Source organism: Aythya ferina, assembly GCF_964211825.1.
Source record: "Aythya ferina genome assembly, chromosome: 1".
In the NCBI taxonomy this organism is placed as follows: domain Eukaryota; kingdom Metazoa; phylum Chordata; class Aves; order Anseriformes; family Anatidae; genus Aythya; species Aythya ferina.
The window spans coordinates 57,007,299-57,026,219 of record NC_140296.1 but is presented as its reverse complement, the minus strand read 5'-3'; the positions used below and the strand labels follow the sequence as shown (position 1 = coordinate 57,026,219).

The 18,921-nt window shown below is 38.3% G+C and overlaps 1 protein-coding gene across 2 annotated transcripts in view; it reads left to right on the top strand.

Moving 5' to 3' along the window:
• Nucleotides 1-18,921, top strand: part of NALCN (sodium leak channel, non-selective) — a 231,534-nt gene that overhangs the window by 27,743 nt on the left and 184,870 nt on the right. For both annotated transcript variants that reach the window (XM_084498001.1, XM_084498000.1), the window contains exons 4-6: nt 3,065-3,148; nt 4,766-4,905; nt 5,656-5,784. In XM_084498001.1, coding sequence (XP_084354127.1) covers nt 3,065-3,148; nt 4,766-4,905; nt 5,656-5,784 — 353 coding nt within the window. The remainder of the gene's footprint in view (nt 1-3,064; nt 3,149-4,765; nt 4,906-5,655; nt 5,785-18,921) is intronic.

Genomic DNA, 18,921 nt, shown 5'->3' with positions numbered 1-18,921 from the left:
AATTTCCTATATATGTATTCCTTTCCTGGAACAGAATGCTATTGTCTTCATGAGTGTGGTATTTGAACCCAATAACAAAGGTGGAACAGAGTGAATGAATCTCACTGTTCAATGCTATTAATACATGAGTATTAGCCTGTGTTTAATCTGAATTAGATTTTCATGGAACTAAGTAGCACCAGAAGTTAGTATCCAGATTCATAGTAAAAAGTATATTCTGATTTTCATATTAAGCATGTTATGATCCTGTTTTAAAAATAACTTCAACAGCAAATAACAAACAAACCATAGACCTATACACAGAATAATCTAATTAAATATTCCCCAACATGTCCACTGTCAGCCAGATGACAAACGTGAAAAGGGTTTAGTCAAGGCATGTAAAGCAAATAGGACCTGAACCTCTCCAAAAATGAGTAGTCTCTGTAAATGTAATTCAGATGCCATAAGTTTCTGTGGGTGATCCAGTGAAAGCCCAGCTCAATGGGAGGATGTGTTGGGGGGGAAGCTGGCCTGAACTGGCACTGAGAAGCAAGGTGGAGAAGCAGTGTGAGTAGTGAGAAGACTGAAAAGGGTCATGACATCCTCCTTTGTAAGGAAAAGGATCAGAGCCGATTCAATCATGCCACATGTATTGTGGAGAGAAAAAGCAATTTCTAAAAAAAGATTTGGCTTTTAGTGAGTGCTTGAGGGATTATTCAGAGGAGGGTGAATACAGGAACTAAGTTCCTGCTAAGATCTGTATAGCATAACTCAGGTAAAACTTCTTGCTTTACACAAATGGTGCTGAAGAGAAGACAAGCAAGTTTCAAAGAGTTCTTCAGCTAGAGAAAGACCAATCAGCATCTTTGTTCATAGGTGCAACCGAAGGACTCAGGCTGCATGCTGAAACACCACCGGGGATTTGTGTAGTAAGTGGGAACAGGGATAGCTTGTGTCCGCTTCGTTGTTACTGAACATAGCAGCTGAAACAGCTACGTTTGTTCAGCCCCAAGTGAAGAGTTTCTTTGTTCAGAATTTACCAGGGAACTAAGTACTCTCTTCAGGAAGGACAGGTTAAAATTATGATGCACAAATTCTGTTATTTCCTGATTTGGAGTCTTTCTTCTCATAATTCTTAGGTGGAGGAGAACTTTAAGGTCCTTATTTGCTAGAAAACCTATCTGAAAAGCATTAAGGTTCTCCGTCCTTTATTTCTGATTTGAAAATAATGTACTGTATTATTCTCATACCTTTCCTTTTGTTCACTTCTGCCTTAAATAATTTTTGCAACTGAGATAAAACAAACAAAGAAAACATATTTTATCTCTATTTACACAATACATCTTGCTGTCACCTACTGCAAGGAATGATAAATCCTTTTTAGGAGAGTGTATGACATTGAAAATATTACATTAAAACAAAACTTCTTGTCCGCGCTTTTAGAATTGATGAAAATGCTGAGACATTTAAAAGCAAGCACAGGTTTACTGAAATAGCTATCTCTCAGATAGGAAACAATGCATATCAAGCCAGGAATCACAGAACAGGCAAAAGTCCAGTAATGTCTTCAAGATTTTTGAGACCTGACAGATCATTTTCTTTCAGTTATATCTGTGACAAGTGGATGCAAAACACTGTACCTGGAAGAACACAAAATAAAGAAAGAAACCAGAGAGTGTATAAGGCAGAGGAGGGCATGTTCAATCCGTTGTGAGAAACCTGATTTGGAAAGTGGAACAGGAACATGGTGTTCATGTGCCCTGAGGTATACTACCAATGTCTCTGCATACATTTTTACTGCTATGTAACATAAAACTGGATTATTCACATTCCTTAGGTCTAGTCTCATCTTACCTCTTTTTTAGCAAGCTGCATCTGAATGCATTTGCTCTACAATTTCTTCTGTGCTCTGGGTGGTACACAGAGCTCTATAACCTTCAGACAAAATCTACCTAAAAGTGTAGTTTTTTGTTTGTTTGTTTGTTTCAGTTCAGTGTTTGAAATAAAGTGTGAGCCATTAGCAGTTTTTATATTATGTGGTGGAGACAGTGTTCTGTATGTCTTTGGGAGTGACGTGAGATGTCGGGATACCTAAGCAAATAGGTATCCCCATACCTCTTCAAACTGGAGCAGTGCAGTATGGAAGAAACTGAGCTTTGCTGCAGTATTATCCGTGCTGCCTTTTAGGAGTGGTCTCTGGATCGAACTATCTCCAAAACCAGGCTATGGTCTTATTTTAGAGAGCTGACTGAAGAAGTATAAAACAGAGACAGAGAATGGGTAGGAAGGCATATGGGTGATTGAGGATGCAGTGCTCAGTTTTCTGTCCTGAGTCTCTTCTATTCAGTGGTACAAAGGTATATATACTCTGAATACCTTGTGCTAGACAATAATTGGAGTGCTGATAATATCAATGATAAAAAGTTCAACGTGCAGCTTCTTACTGAAGTTAAAAGAATGATTTATCATTTAGAGATAATATGGAGCTTCTCAAGAGTCTGAAAAAAAATTGAAAGCCTACATTGTGATGAGATAGTGATTACTTTCTAGTGTTTTGTAAATGGTGGGACTAGAAAAGTCTAGAGCATGAAAAATAATTTAAAACTTATGAGAAATGAATGTAAAATTATACTGAATTGATTGAAGCTTTCGAAAAATACTGAAGTAACTGAATGGCATAATACTAGATTGTATTGTACAGATTGTACTAGATTGTACATTTTACCTTCCTGTGCAAGCATCACTTATTAGGCAAGACGGTGGAAAAGCGAGTCCTGTGTTCATTTTTGTGTGTGTTTTTTGATGTATGTTGAAGTAAAAATAAAAGGTTTCTTAATAAGTTCTTTTTGACACAAGCTGAAGAGAAGTGCTGCACAAGACTGAAGCTACCATTTATTTTTACTCACTAGGTGTGTTTATATGTTTTTACTAACACTGGGCTTTTGGAGTCTGTCAAAAGTGGCATTTTAAAAATGGTACAGAGAAGACTTTTCTTTCTTCCAAGAACTTTAATTTGTGGTATTAGTAAATCCTGACAGTCAAACAACAACAATAAACCTCTCAGCTTTTTTCTCTCTCGTAGGGTGATAGCTCCTATGTAAAGGATCGTTGGTGTGTGTTTGATGGATTCATGGTCTTTTGTCTTTGGGTGTCCCTGGTTTTACAGGTACTTATTTCAGTTACCTTTTTCAATGAATAGGTATTTGATTATGGAAAATATGTGGCACAGACAAGTAATTATGAGCTGTGGAAGAATGGGTGTATAGGGGTCAAATTATTTTTGATGTTGAATGTTGAATTCAATAGCACCGTAATTGCACATTGCAGCATATCTACAGTAACAGTAGAATTTATCTTTTAGTATTTATCTTGATTAATTTTTATCACTGAGAAGTCATTAACAATCTGAAGCTTGCTACCATAAACTCTGCATAATCAAAAAGGAGAGAGAAGTATCTTCAGAGAGCCATTTGTCCCTTACACATTATGACAGTTGTGCTCATCTCCTTCCATTGAGTTCGGTTGGATGTAATGACGATTAACATAGGTAACTAAAGGGAGACTGATTCGTATGGCAGATATTTGCAATTTTGTAGGCATATTGACTGGGTAAGTGGAGGTTGGGTCACACCCAACAAAACCTTTTCCATAATAGAAGATAAATATAAAAATATAACAAAAAATATAAAAAATACATTTGGAAACAATGTGATAAGTTTCCATAAAGTAATGAACTCAAACTTGTTGCAAAAAAATGTATGGCCTGTTAAGGTACAGGTCAAATTGTGTCCCATAAAAAAATTGGTCCTTAAGCCAATTTTTTGAATGAGAATAGATCAAGGACGGTGAGATTTGGCCTTTAATAATATAAGGACTGTAAAAGGCCCATTGAGATTGCCATTAGACAAAGCTTAGCCATTTCTGAAAAAAATTAAGATACGTTGTCATTTTCTGCTTTATACATAGTGAAGACTTTGGTACATCGTGTATATGTGTACAGTCAAGATAGGCTGTTACAGATAAGCACCACAGGTTACCCAACCTCTGCATTGTCAGGTTCCCCCTCCATTTTCTTAGTATTTTGAACAAATACTAAATTAAGCAGTAACTCTCAGAATGGAGACAAGGGTAAAGAAAAGATATTTTTACCCAATCATTAAGATAAATAGTCCTTCTGGAGTGCCTGCCTTGTCAAAGTGTTAAGGAAATGTTTCCCTAATCTGTGGCTTGGCTGAGAAATTTGTGTCCTAAGTAGAGCCATAGGAGAACATGTGCAGTTTTCTCATGCTCTTGGAATTAAATGGAGAATTAATAAGTGTATTGCAATGTGTAAGGCAATCAGAATGTATCTACTTTTATGTAATATAAAAAGCCTTGGTGGTGTGCCTCATTATCAGATACTGATTTCCATAATGGAAAATGTAAATTATTCACTTTTAATAAAGTTGTGGGAAGTCTGTGAGGTAGCACTAGCACACATGCATGCAGTTTACACGAAGTTGCATGCTGTTCTTGAGTTATTTGAGATAGAAGCATTATGAACGTAGGCAGAGTATATTTTTAGAATTTCATTAGGATAACTTAGAAATGGATTAAAGGATTTATTAATACTTTTCTTTTAAAAAACATGTTTAAAATGAATCATAAAGTGTACCAAGAGATGATTGAAAATTAAAATGAAAATAAAAATCATATATAGTGTTCGTAGTTTTAAAAATTGTGTAAGTACCAAGAGGAACAGGACAGAGTTGTCAAAAAAAAACATGCTTCTTTTCTTTGGTAGGTGTTTGAAATTGCTGAAATAGTTGATCAGATGTCACCTTGGGGCATGTTGCGGATTCCAAGACCACTCATTATGATTCGAGCATTCCGGATATATTTTCGTTTTGAGCTGCCAAGAACCAGGATAACAAATATTTTAAAGTAAGTAAGTCTGTGTTATCTAAAGAACCACAGACTCAGAACACTGAATAAGAAGCTCAGAGAATGACTCTTAATGCTTAATGTGCACCCGAGTTGTAGTTCTGGCAAAAAAAATCTTGCTCTTTTCTATATTTAAGGAATGATCAGGTTTCTATAAAGTGATCAAAAATGACAGGTATTTAAATAAATCTTAAATCATTTTGCTAATAATTGTAGCCAGCAATTTTCAACCAGTTGGAGTAAATTCTCTTCAATTAGTGTGAGCATATAATAATCAAGGTGAACAGCTATGTAGTTGTATTGGTGTATGTATACAGACACATACAAGCATACACTCATAAGTATATTCTGTCCAGCATATAATGGTAAAAAACACTTAATGGTAATGTGAAAGGGTTTCTTCTATTTATTTGATGTCAACTTCGTCATCTCATCTTGCCTGTGCAATTCATTAGATACTATTTTACGAAACCTAGACTTTCTACATTTGATTTACTTACTTATTTTTATTCTGTTCTTTGTAGTTTACAGCTGTTTTAATTACTCTAACTTAGTTTAGAAAAAAATGTGGCTTTTTTTTTTTTTTTTTTTTGACACAGCTCTGGCACAGAGCAAGAGATCAGTTTTGAGGACAAATTTTCTGTGGGCTGAAATACTCCTCTGTGTGTGATCATACTTTCTATTCCGCAGTTTTTCAGAGGTGTCTTCACATTGCCTGGGCACTCAGTGTGCTGTTTCTCTTTTTGCCAGGCGTTCTGGAGAGCAAATCTGGAGCGTTTCAATTTTCCTTCTCTTTTTTCTCCTCCTGTATGGAATCCTGGGGGTGCAGATGTTTGGAACTTTTACGTACCACTGCGTGACTGATGACACACAGCGAGGGTAAGTTGGCCTGGGTAGGCATAATGTGAGGCCGTTCTTTCAGTGCATATGTGTATTTTTAGTTAGCATCATTGTGTGTAAAATGGAATTAACAGGCTAAAAATGGTCCACCAAAATCAATTCCCCAGGATTTTTTTTGAAAAAAAAAAACAAAAAGAAAAAACACAAACAAAAAAACAAACAACATGAATTTAAAATGGAACAAAGATGACAAATGGTTTTGAACACCAGTCTGATTTAGGGGATGAGTGCGTGGGGATGTGTGTGGTTAGAGTATAAGTGAGAGAGATCAAGACAGTAGGAGGGCCTTTAGGAGGAGCATTGCTGTTTGTGGCTGAGTCAAGTCAATGATGTTTCATCAGCTTTTGCTGTATTCTCCTATCTTTTCCCAGAATGTCTAGGAATGGGGCAAGACTTAAGGTAAAGGGCAGAACTTTCCACAGAATCTCACACCCTTGTTGGGATGAGAGGTTACTGGGACCTGATACTCAGATGTAAAGCTAAAGATCCTTTCTACCCAGCCTTTCGAAAGCGCAATTAGTATTTTACACTGGTTATCAAATGTACATCATGTTTTTGATTCAGCACATACTTAAACAAAAGGGCAACTTGAAGCACAGTATATGTAGCCTCTTGTCATTGGGATGCCTCATAGGATTACAGTTAAGTATACGCTTCTTCGTCCTGTTGAGTTGACGGCTTGGATGTATGCTTGACCACCGTTGTTCTATTGCATCTATTTCTTTGTTGCTTCTCCTTCTTTGGATAGGGAAATGTTAGCTCTGGAGTTGAAGCCTTTGCATTAGTCAAAAGTGTATCCTCTTATTTCTGTATTGAATTTGTCAGAAAGTAAAATAAATAGAATAGACATTATAAGAAACTCAAAACACTGCTTAATCTGCTACTGTGCTGAATAAAAAATCAGACTGTTACAAAATAGCATGTTAAAGATTTTTCTGAACTAGGATCTATAAACTATCAAATTCAAAATGATATTATTAAAAGTGGCAAATATAAAAAAGGTTACAAAATTACTTGTGAACATGTTAGACGTTACATGATGCTTTGTTAAAGAGGTGATTGTATTTTGGATATTTTCTTATGCATTGAGTGTTACAATGTATGGTTGTTTTTCACTTAGAAAATGAGATATTTTATTCTGACTTTTTCTCATTTTTAAAAGAAAATCTTTATAGCACTTTGTTTTTTTTTTTTTTTTTTAGTTTCCCATAGACATGGGAAAAAATCTTTGTGAAAAATGTATTTGTAATATCTGTGATTCTGTGATTTGCCTATGTAGTTTGGGAAAACAGGAAATAGGGTTGATAATACAGGAAATATCATACATCTTGAGATACAGGCTTGACATCAGGAGGGGGTTCTTCACAGAGAGGGTGGTTGCACACTGGAACAGGCTCCCCAGGGAAGTGGTCACTGCACCGAGCCTGTCTGAATTTAAGAAGAGATTGGACTGTGCACTTAGTCACATGGTCTGAACTTTTGGGTAGACCTGTGCGGTGTCAAGAGTTGGACTTGATGATCCTTAAGGGTCCCTTCCAACTCAGGATATTCTATGATTCTATGATCTTATTGCTTCTATCAGAGAATGTAGCCTTTCATTGAATTCAATTGAAAAAGATAAAATGGGACATTATAAGGTGTGGTTTTGATACAAAATAATGAGTCTGTAATTTTAAGGTTGCCCATAATTTTAGTTTCTTCTGTATGTACTGGGTTGCTCTCTGAATACTGCATTATTGAAAAATAATGGGAAAGTGGTTATGGTTCAATTTTAGGTTGTTGAAAAGATGAATTACAGGAAAAGGTTAAAATGGTCAAATATCCAGTACAGAAAATAAATAATAATAATAGGAGCCAGTCTAAAATGTGTTAAAGATGTAAAAGTGAAGTATGCAGAAATAAAGAAATGTGAGACCTGAAGTTGAACATCAAGTCTAGACTTAACTCCTTGTTCTTTCAGTATCATCGTGTATTTATTTTTAGCTCTTTATAAGTTAGGCATCTAAAATAAGTTCTATTTTAGATACCTAGGATAGGCATCTTCAGAAAGTAATTAATCCCTTTTGCCTTTTCCAAAACTGACTTCTAACTTTAAATGGCTCCTATGTTTGTGTATGAGGAGTACAGTTACATTGAAAACCACTTTTTCCCTTGATTTACTCTGACAGATGAAGGATGCTCACACAATGAACAATATCTTTTTTTCTTTTCTCCCTGACATGTGGATTCACACCTTACTTGTGACACACTGCTCATTCCTACTCTGAAAACACTTATTTCTTCTTCTTTCTGTAAAATTCATCATTATGCTTTGTGAACACTTAAACATATGTGATTGTTTTTCATTCTAAGGAATGCCAGGCAGGAACTCTGGGTGGAGTTAGTCTATCCCCTCTTCACATAAGTCAGGACTGGCCCTAGCAGAACTGCCTGCATAACTTTTCCGTGGACTGGAAAAATAAAAAGAAGTAACAGTTGTACTGCCAAAAGAGGACAAGTTGGAGGCTGGCACTGGTGTCCAGAATGTTCTTAGAAAGAAGGCATCACTCCACCTCTCAACAGAGGAGAGTTTATTAGCTTTGATGTAGTAGAGCACAAAAGCATGAAAATTACCAAGAAAAATCTGACTTCTGTCTTTGAGGTTCAGTTTCTCAACTTCATAGTAAGGCTTCCCTCAAAATTTGAGTCTGGCTGTCTGTGTCTCTCTACCTCAGGTGGTTCTGTTCCACGCCATGGAGAATGGCCAGTGCTGACTGTACTTGGCATTGAATAACTTCAGAGACTAAAGCATAGCCCCTAATGAGTCACAGCTGTAAACACTCAGTATTTCTGCAAGCCAGATCTGAGGCTCCCAAGTCAAGCTTTGAAAATGAAAAGCACACAATTAGTGGCCACCTTTGAGAACTTACATTTCGTGTAATTTATCTCGTACTAAGCAGAATTGTATGGCAAGAAAAGCAAGGGTAAAATCTAATTACTGAGGTCAAGACTCATCCATTTTAGAAAGCAGTCTTAGTAAGCCTTCTGATTTATACAGGAGACAAGCATCTCCTGCAAATGGCATCTTAAAATCTTGCTATTCCTTCCTATTTGAAAGGACGTGGCAGCCTCATCAGACACTCATTGCCTCTTTGACTGCTGCAAGTTCTTTTATCTTTCCATCCCTCTTGACGCCCACACTCCCTGACCTCCTGTCTCTCCACCTCCTCAGTCAGTTTCTAATGTTAACTCTGACAAACAGAAATACTGGAGTGAGCTAACTGCAGTCTTAAGTTTTTCATTCCATCTGTGAAATCAGCAAAATCCGACTTCCTTCCAAAGGCTGAAAAGTTTTTTTGTTTGTTCATTTTATAAGTCCTTTTTTTCCCTCATTTGTGTGATCTTCTTTATTTTTCCTGACTTACTTTTCTATATGGGGAACACTGTCACCTTCCTAGGCAGCTCTCTAACTCAGTGTTCCCGTTGTGATTATTACTTATCTTTTTTAAAGCTCTTCTGTTACAGCTTTTTCCTGATGATTTCTCTGACTGGTGTATCTGTTTTCTGCCAAGGAGTGCTATACTGCGTAGACTTCCTTATCACACATCTTCTTTGGGGGCAGTCCCAGACCTGAGCACAGCCTGGGAGAAGAACTCACTGAGAGAAGCTCTGCAGAGAAAGAATTTGGGATTCTGGAGGATGAAAGGCTCAACACAAGCCAGTGGTGCATAGGCTGGTTCAGCCCAGCAGGCCAACTGCGTCCTGGGCTGCACCACCAGAGGGGTAGCCAGCAGGGGAGAGAGGGGGTTGTGCCCCTCTGCTCTGCCCTGGTGAGGCCCCACCTGGAGTGCTGCGTCCAGGGCTGGGGGCCCAGCACAAGAAGGATGTGGGGCTGTTAGAGCAGGTCCAGAAGAGGGCCATGAAACTGATCAGAAGGCTGGAGCACCTCTCCTGTGAAGGAAGGCTGAGAGAACTGGGGATGTTCAGCCTGGAAATAAGAAAGCTCAAGAGCGGCTTCATTGAGCCTTTCAGTACTTAAAAGGAGCTTATAAAAAAAGATGGAGGGGGACTTTTTACATCAGCAAATAGTGATAGGACAATGGGGAATAGTTTTAAACTAAAAGAGGGGAGATTTAGATTAGATGTTGGGAAGAAATTCTTTACTGTGAGGGCAGTGAGACACTGGCACAGGTTGCCCAGAGAAGCTGTGGATGCCCCATCCCTGGAGGTGTTCAAGGTCAGGCTGGATGGGGCTTTGGGCAACCTGGTCTGGTGGGAGGTCAGTCTTCAATCAGCTGATCTCCTACTCTAGTGGCAGGTGTCTCTGCCCATGTCAGGGGGGTTGGAACTGGGTGGTCTTTAAGGTCCTTTCCAACTCAAGCCATTCTATGATTCTATGATTGTTTCTTGAAAGACATACAGTATGGTTGTAATGTAATATATAGACAATTATCTATATAATTTGATACATTATAAGCAGTTTGACAGGTCTTTTTGTTATATCTGCAACTAGTTTCAAAGAAGTGAACAAATGTGGGGAAAGTAGGTTGTTTTCCCAAATCTACCCTATTTTATTCTTGGGCACCTTCAGTGTACAAAAGGTACTTCCACAAGAACATGTTAGAGAAATTATTTCAAAACCTTTTCTTTGGCTCTTTTAGAGAGGTTTATAAATCTTCACAGACATACTACTAAGTGTTTTCTTTATTTTTATTACCAAGTTATGTTTGACTACACAAAAATACTTTTGTAATGTATGATTAGATTATATTTATTCCACAACAGCGTATTTTCCTTTTTATAGGGGAAAGAAAGCTTTCCCTCAGTGAAAGGAAGGAGGTTAGCATGGCTAAAAAACATAAAACATACCTAAATTACCTAATTCTCCAAACTCACTCTTTAAGGTCCTTTATTTATACTACCAGTAGGATATGGGATGAGTATTGCTGTAGACCTGTCTGCCTTGTCACCATGGCAGTCAATTTAAAATCCTTCATGCAAGGTTCAAAGTAAGAACTGACCAGGAAAACAGATAAGAAAAATAATTACCAAGTAATAAAAAGATCTAAGAGGTTCTTGTCATCTTTCCCTCTATCTATCGATAGCCACCAACCCCCCCAAAATGTCAGAAAACAGCTTCAAAGACACTGGAGCTTAAAGCTTACCACAATATCTAATAGAAGAAATAAATATGTTTAAAAAGAACAAAAGGGATTTGGGATAATGTCTTACATCAGCAGTGGGAAAATAAGTATGAGTAAGCAATCGAGTTTTGGAGAAAGGGGAAAAAGCAAAAGCCAAACTTGAAAAAACAACATAACAAGACTTCTTTAACAGGGCATATTAATTTGTTGGTGCAAATTAAACAACCAGCACTACTTTATTATTGTGTTTGGGGTTTATTGAGAATCTTTGTAATGGTAATATGTCTGGCATTTCCTCAGGGAAAAGAAAACTGGAAGAAATCTTGTTTTTTCCAGGCCAGATGTTATTTAGACCCTAACCAAAATCAAGACAAATACAGCATCAGACTAAAACAGAACTAATCCTATTCAGATGGGATCCTATCAAAAGGTGGAAGACAATGTTAAGGTGACGGCCAGTATAGAAACCCAAGAAAAGTTGTCTTCATCCTCATTTTCAAAGGGCGCATGATTTCTGAGCACAAGTCCTGATTTTGACCAGAACAGTTGAATAGATAGTTATCCAAAGCAATTGAACTTTGATTTCTTTCATATAGGCTTCCCAGAGCTTCTGTTTGTCCAGCTCCACCTGAGCCTACCAGAGGGTAGACCCCGCTAGACCTGCTGTTCATGAACAGAGAAGGACTGGTGGGAGATGTGGTAGTAGGGAGCTGTCTTATGCAGAGTGACCATGACATGGTAGAGTTCTCCATTCTTCATGAAGTCAGGAGGGTTGTCAGTAAAACTGCTACCTTGGACTTCCAGAGGGCAGGCTTCAAACTGTTCAGGATGTTGTTAGGGAGGGTCCCTTGGGAGTCAGTCCTGAAGGGCAGAGGGGTCCAGGAAGGCTGGACGCTCCTCAAGAAGGAAGTCTTAAAGGCTCAGGAGCAGGCTGTCCCTGCATGCCATAAGATGAGCCAGCAGGGAAGAAGACCAGTGTGGCTGAACAGGGAACTTTTGCTCTGTATTTGGGAGAAAAAGAGAGTTTATGTTCAGTGGAAGAAGGGACGGGCAACTCAGGGAGAGTACAAGGAGGTTGCCAGGATATGAAGAGGAAAAATCAGGAAGGCCAAAGCCCAGCACAAGCTCAACCTGACCACAGTGGTCAAGGATAACAAAAAATGTTTTTATAAATATATTAATGGAAAGAGGAGGGCCAAAGAGAATCTCCATTCTTTACTGGATGCAGTGGGGTTCATGACGACAGAGGATAAAAAAATGGCTGAGGATCTTAACACCTTCTTTACATCTTTCTTTACTAGCCAGACTGCATATCTTCAGGGTACTCATCCTCCTGACCTGGAAGTCTGGGACAAGGAGCAGATGAAACCCCTCATAGTTCAGGTAGAAACAGTTAAGAGACCTGCTGCTCCACCTGGACTGTCAGAAGTCTATGGGGCCAGATGGGATCCACCCAAGGTTGCTGGCAGAGGTGATTGCCAAGCCACTTTCCATCATAAGTCAGCAGTCATGGTCATCTGGAGAGGTCCCAGATGACTGGAGACTTGCTAATGTTACGCCCATCTACAAGAAGGGTCGTAAGGAGGAGCCAGGGAACTACAGGCCAATCAGCCTGACCTCGGTGCCAGAAAAGGTGCCAGGAACAAGGTGCCAGGAACAGGTCATCTTGAATGCAATGTACGCGGGACCACCAGGGGATCAGGTCCAGTCAGTGTGGGTTCATGAAAGGCAAATCCTGCCTGACTAACCTCATTTCCTTCTATGACTGGGTGACCTGCCTGGCGGATGAGGGAAAGGCTGTTGACGTAGTCTACCTAGACTACAGCAAGGCCTTTGACACAGTCTCCCACAGTGTTCTCCTGCAGAAGCTGGCAGCCCATGGCTTGGACAGGTACACTCTTTGCTGGTTTAAAAACTGGCTGGACGGCCAGGCCCAGAGACCAGTCACCAGTGGTGTTCCCAGGGGTCAATGTTGGGGCTCCATTCTCTTTAATATCTTTATTGATGACTTGGATGAGGGAATTGAGTGCACCTTCAATAAGTTTGCAGACAACACTAAGTTGTGGGGAAGTGCTCCTTCTTCTTCCACCTGAGGACATCACTTAAACATTAAAGGAGGAGATCACTTAAACATTAAACATGTAAATAAGTCTAATTTGATTCCCTTTGTTGAAGTGCAGATTCATGCAAGCTAGATAGATTTGTTGTTAACTCTTCATTTCTATTAGCACTAATATTGATAGCCTTCTTTGTTGTGTGAATTCCATTTATTCATGTTGTTTTAATTCCTATGAAATGTCTTGCATTAGCATATGTACCTTGCAATTGCTATTTGAATTCAGTTCCCTCTTGAATGATTGTAGCAGCCACAAAGATGTGCCATCACAGAGTTGTTATGCCATATGGCATTTGGTAAAATTTCAGTATAAGTACTGATCCATGCATACTACACATGAAAAAATCCACACTGGAACGTTTGCATTGTCGTTTTTGAGCTCTGCTTTCTCAAGACTGAGTGTACAGCAGTGTCCATAGGAAAGAGTTCTTCTTCTAATGACTTTTCTGTGGCTAACTTTGGTGGCCTTGTTAGTCTGAAGGGTAAGGATGAAGTGAATTGAATGAGATTTTCTCTAATTTTGGTAACAAGTGATCAAACCAATGGACTGGCAAAGTTTTTAAGTAGCTGCAATCATTCTGTTCTCATTCACATGGTGACAGTGTTGGCTTTGGATAATGTAAGAGATCTGTCATAAGTACAGAGTCATCTGGTTTTGATGTCAGCACCAGTGTTAGGAACCTAAATGCCTTGAATTCCCTTTCTGGCTTGTGGAGAGAGAGAGGTACTTCTGGAATATTATGGAACCCACCAGCCTCCAAACCCTTGGAGGTGTGTTTCAGTCTCTTCAAAACTCACGTGAAGTGAATAGTAATAGATAACATCAATGACACAGTTTGTACACCCTTACTTAGGTCATGTATGAAATGAAAAAAGCAACAAGCCCAATCAAATCAGTGTTTAACTAGTAGTATTGCTTTATGTAGTAGGCAGTTTGATTTAATCGTACCTTATGACTGATTATGGGTGGAAGAGAAAGGGAATAAAATCAGTATTTAAGTTAATTTATGAAATAAACATAAACCATTTATTTTTTCTTGAAAAGTTGACCAAAGAAGCAAAATAAACTACCAGTTTTGTCTATAAAGATTCAAGCTTTGACACTAGCAGACTATGTGAAAACTACCAAAAGATAACGAAACCTGAAACTGAACATGGAAAAAAATCAATAAAAAATCAGAACTGAATGACAAGATATAAAAATCTATGTATTGTGGGGTAAATATACTGAAAGACAATGTATTAGCAGGGGTGAAATATTACAGTATCTATACTTCAAATTTATAGTCAGAAGAAATTATTGGATCATCTAGTCTGATTTCATTATGTTTCTCCTGAAGGGAGCTTTATAGCTTGCATCTGATTCTAGTGTGTGGCTTGTAGGTAGGCATCTATTCTTGGTTAGAGTAGGAGCAGAAGAATGCTTTATAAGCAAGGGAACTTTTTAGTTTATATCAGAAACTGTTCCACCGTTAAAAACTATGTTCCTAATTCATCATCTTAATTTGCCTGGTTTCAGCTGTTAGCTTTCTATTCATGTTACACCTCTTTATGCTAGATTACACAGAACTGTAATTCCCAGTACTTTCCCTGTGTGAATCCACTTACACAAAATAATTTAGGCACCCTTCAGTATGCTTTTTAATGAACAAGCATTATGTAGCTCTTTAACTCTGTTGCTGCTAAGCATGTTCTTTTCTCTCATTTTCATATTTCTATACTCTTCCCTTTAATTTAAAAAAAAAAAAGAATATAAACAAAAAAACTGAGCACAATATTGATCATAATTGGTGTGAGTGCAATGCAGAGAGATATATTAATTCATTATTGTTCTGATTGTACAGCCTGGGAAACACTGGCTCTTTCTTGCCATGATCGTAGAATTGTGGAACAGTTTGGGTTGGAAGGCACTTTAAAGATCACACAGTTCCAATGCCCCTGCCATGGAACTAGAGTTCCATGCCACTAGAGTAGGAGATCAACTGATTGAGGTTTGACCTCCCACCAGACCAGGCTGCCCAAAGCCCCATCCAGCCTGGCCTTGAACACCTCCAGGGATGGAGTATCTGCAGCTTCTCTGGGCAACCTGTGCCAGTGCCTCACCACCCTCACAGTGAAGAATTTCTTCCAAATATCTAATATAAATCTGCCCTCTTTCAGTGTAAAGCCATTCCGCCTTGTCTTATCACTACACTCCCTGACAAAGAGTCCCTCTCCAGCTTTTCTGGAGGCCCCCGTTAGGTACTGCAAGGCCACCATGAGGTCTCCCCAGAGCCTTCTCTTCTCCAGGCTGAACAACCCCGACTCCCTCAGCCTGTCTTCCTGGGAGAGGTGCTCCAGCCCTTCAGATTATCTTTGTGGCCCTCTGGACTCATTATTAATACTTCCATGTACTGGGGTTCCCAGATCTGAATGCAGTGCTCCATGTGAGGTCTCTGGAGAGCAGAGTAGAGGGGAAGAATCACCTCCCTTGACCTGCTGGCTACAATTCTTTTGATGCAGCCCAGGATGTGGTTGGCTTTCTGGGCTGGAAGCACATACTGATGGCTCTCATCAACTAGCACCCCCAGGTCTTTCTCCTCAGGGCTGCTCTCAATCCATTCTCCACCCAGCCTGTATTTGTGCTTGGGATTGCTTCAGCCCAGATGCAGGGCCTTGCACTTGTCCTTGTTGAACTTCACAAGGTCCACACAGGCCTCCCTCTCAAGCCTGTCCAGGTCCCTCTGGATGGCATCCTTTCCTTCCAGCTTGTTGATCACACAGTACAGCTTGGTGTCATTAGCACAGTTGCTGAGGGTGCACTCTATCCCACTGTCACCAACAAAGATGTTAAATAGTGCCAGTCCCAACACTGACCCCGAGGAACACCACTTATTACTATCTCCACCTGGTCACTGAGCCATTGACTGCGACTCTTTGAGTTTGACCAGCCAGCCAATTCCTTACCCGCTGAGTGGTCCATCCATCAAATCCATATCTCTCCAATTTAGAGACAAGGATACCATGGGGGACAGTGTCAAATGTCCAAGTCCAGGTAGGTGATGTCAGTTGATCTTCCTCTATCCACCAGTGCAGTGGATAAAAAAAATATTGATAAAATAATATCAGAAGTGATGTATTATTAAAAATTATGAGAGGATGCCCTATTATATCCCCTTGTTTTAAACTCTCACATAGCATCTATATTCTATAACATAGCATTCCTATCCTCTTTTATCCTCTTTATTCTGTAGGTTATAAGACCTAACATTTGCTGTCTGTGATCCTTCCTGTGTAGCTTTGTATTTGTCTGTACTAAATCACATTTTGTTTTATTGGATTCAGGTAACCAAGTGATCCCAATAACCGTATTGCCTTGTCCTTATCGTAATTTATGTTTTCTATGCCTCTTCTTGATTTTATACCTATTTCTCCCTCATTGATTATGGTAGATCATGGTGATCATTTCAATAGCAAGTATTTCTTAAGATGTTGATTAATCAGTTTTCAGCCCCTTTATCCTGTGTTTTATCAATACTATATAATGCCAACTTTTTAACCAGTTGTGTTATTGAATTAATCACTTTACAAAGTCTAAGCTAGACAATTTCATTGGGCAAATTTGCAGTCTTATCAAAATCATGCTAGTATGATGATAATTATTTTCTGTATTTGATGGTGCTTGCCTTTAATTACATTCAAGTTCTTTACTCTTTATCAATTAGACTGTGTAACAGCTCATTCTTTCTTTTGTCTCAGTTGATGTCAGGCTAGCCAGTCATGCTGCTTGTCCTTTAATGGCATATTAGCATTCTTCAGGGATTCCCCTGCTATTTCAAGTTTTATTAAAAATTAATAGGGAGATGAGAGATGCCCTCAGTTATTTGGGCCTGTTGATTTGAATATAATTATCCCTAGCAGATGCTATCTAATATTCTCCTCAGTTACTAAATCTTGAGAAGTGAAATCTGTGTTTGCCAAGTTAAAATGTAAAAATATGGCATGTTGCCAAAGCTGAAACGTTGTGCTTATACTGTCCCTAAAGTCATGAGTCCTTGAAGCATGCACTATTTTATTTTTTAATGTAATAAAAATAATAAATAAATATCAGAGACAATCTGTTACCAGACAGCTTAGAGAGCTTTATGGTTATAATTACAGATATAATTATGAGAAACATTAAATATGGATGATGTTTTCACACTTACAGTTTAAAATATAAAACAGATTTTGTTCTCTGATTAAAAACGGGAAACTGGTTCTGTAAATATGGTTCATGATGACTTTAGACCTGAGTTTGCCTGAAAGTAAAACGTAACATTAAAAAATTACCCTTGGAAAGGTCATAAAATATCAGAGGGATAGTGCCTAGACATATGTGTAATCCTTAAAGCCAGCAGGGTACTCTCTAAAATTTCTTTATCTCTCACCAGTGATTTTGGATGATACTGTAAGTGGATTATCTAGAACCTAAAATGACTCCAGCAGCAGCGTTGTTCTAAGCTGCAATCTTTTTCTGCAGAAACAGGAAGATCTAGTGAATAAGATTTTCAGTAGAAATTGATTACAGCATGACTCCCTGCTTTTGAAGTTAATGGTTATATATGTCTCTGACTTTGGTGACAGACGGGTTAGCTGACAGTGAGTGTACTTTGAAAAGATATGCTCAATAATAATCGTAAACTACAACTGTGAATGTTAGAAATATCAATATTACTGATCTATATATTAATATCTACCTTGTTAAGCAGAGGCCATAGTGTGATAAAAGCTATGAAAGCGGTCAAGAGAAAACTTCATGATAGAAACAAAATTCTTATAAAATAATAAATAATTTATAAATATTGTTACAAAATATTATTACTCTAACTACTGTGCAGGAGTGCTGATGTTATTGTTTGGTCCTTCCATAAAAAGAGCAGTGGTGTAAGGAAGTAGTCTAGGAACCATCTGTTAATAGCAGTTGTGTGTTCAGAGCTCCCACTGGAGGAAATGGAATTGATTGGGTTAGCACAGTAAGAATTCAGGTATGGATTTGGGAAACAAGTTACATTTAAAAGGGCAAACTGAAGGGATGAAAGGGGGCTTTTGGCTTTTGTAGTAGGTACTTAGATTCTTTTCATGGTCACCAAGAAAAACAAAACAAACAAACAAAAAACTTAACCCTTTTCTCCTTTATTTTTTTTCACAAGGAGACAGCTAAAAAGCAAGCACTTATCCTTTTAGGTTTCCTATCTTTCAAATTCCCAGAGTCTCTGAAAACAAAAATAACTTAGAATATCAAAGAAATATTTTAACTGCCTAGTGATAACAGCAACTGTACATTGGCTTGAGCTGTCTGACCTTTTAACGGGACATATTCTAAGTAGAAAAGTTCATATAAGTGTTCTTTCTATGAAGTGTTACTGGTATAAATTGGTCATAGGAACCTTAATCTCAAATTTCCTGATTTTTATAAGATTACAGCCATTAATTATAGGTATACCAGGAGTATTTTTTTTCTATAATTTACCTTCTTTAAGGAAAGTCTCTTGAGTAGAAAACTAGGCTCTGTGATCTAAAACTGGAGGATGATATAAGGGTAAAACAAACCAAGACTGATGAGTTGGTTTATTGACCATAGGAACCATCATTTTTTGACTTTGAAGGGTTTGAAGCAGTTATCCATCTGTAGTCATTCAGGACTGGACCCAGTATTGACCCTTGGGGTACTCCATGTTGAAACCTGGGGTACCCTTTAGCCTGCAGCCTTGAAATGCCTGTTTTTAGTGTGGAGAGAATTGTTCTTGTCTAACACAGAAGATCGTTCAGCTGCAGGTAATTCATATTTAATTATTGAACTCTTTACCTAATTCACTGTTTGGAGCAATATTTTTATACCTTATCAATAATTTTTTT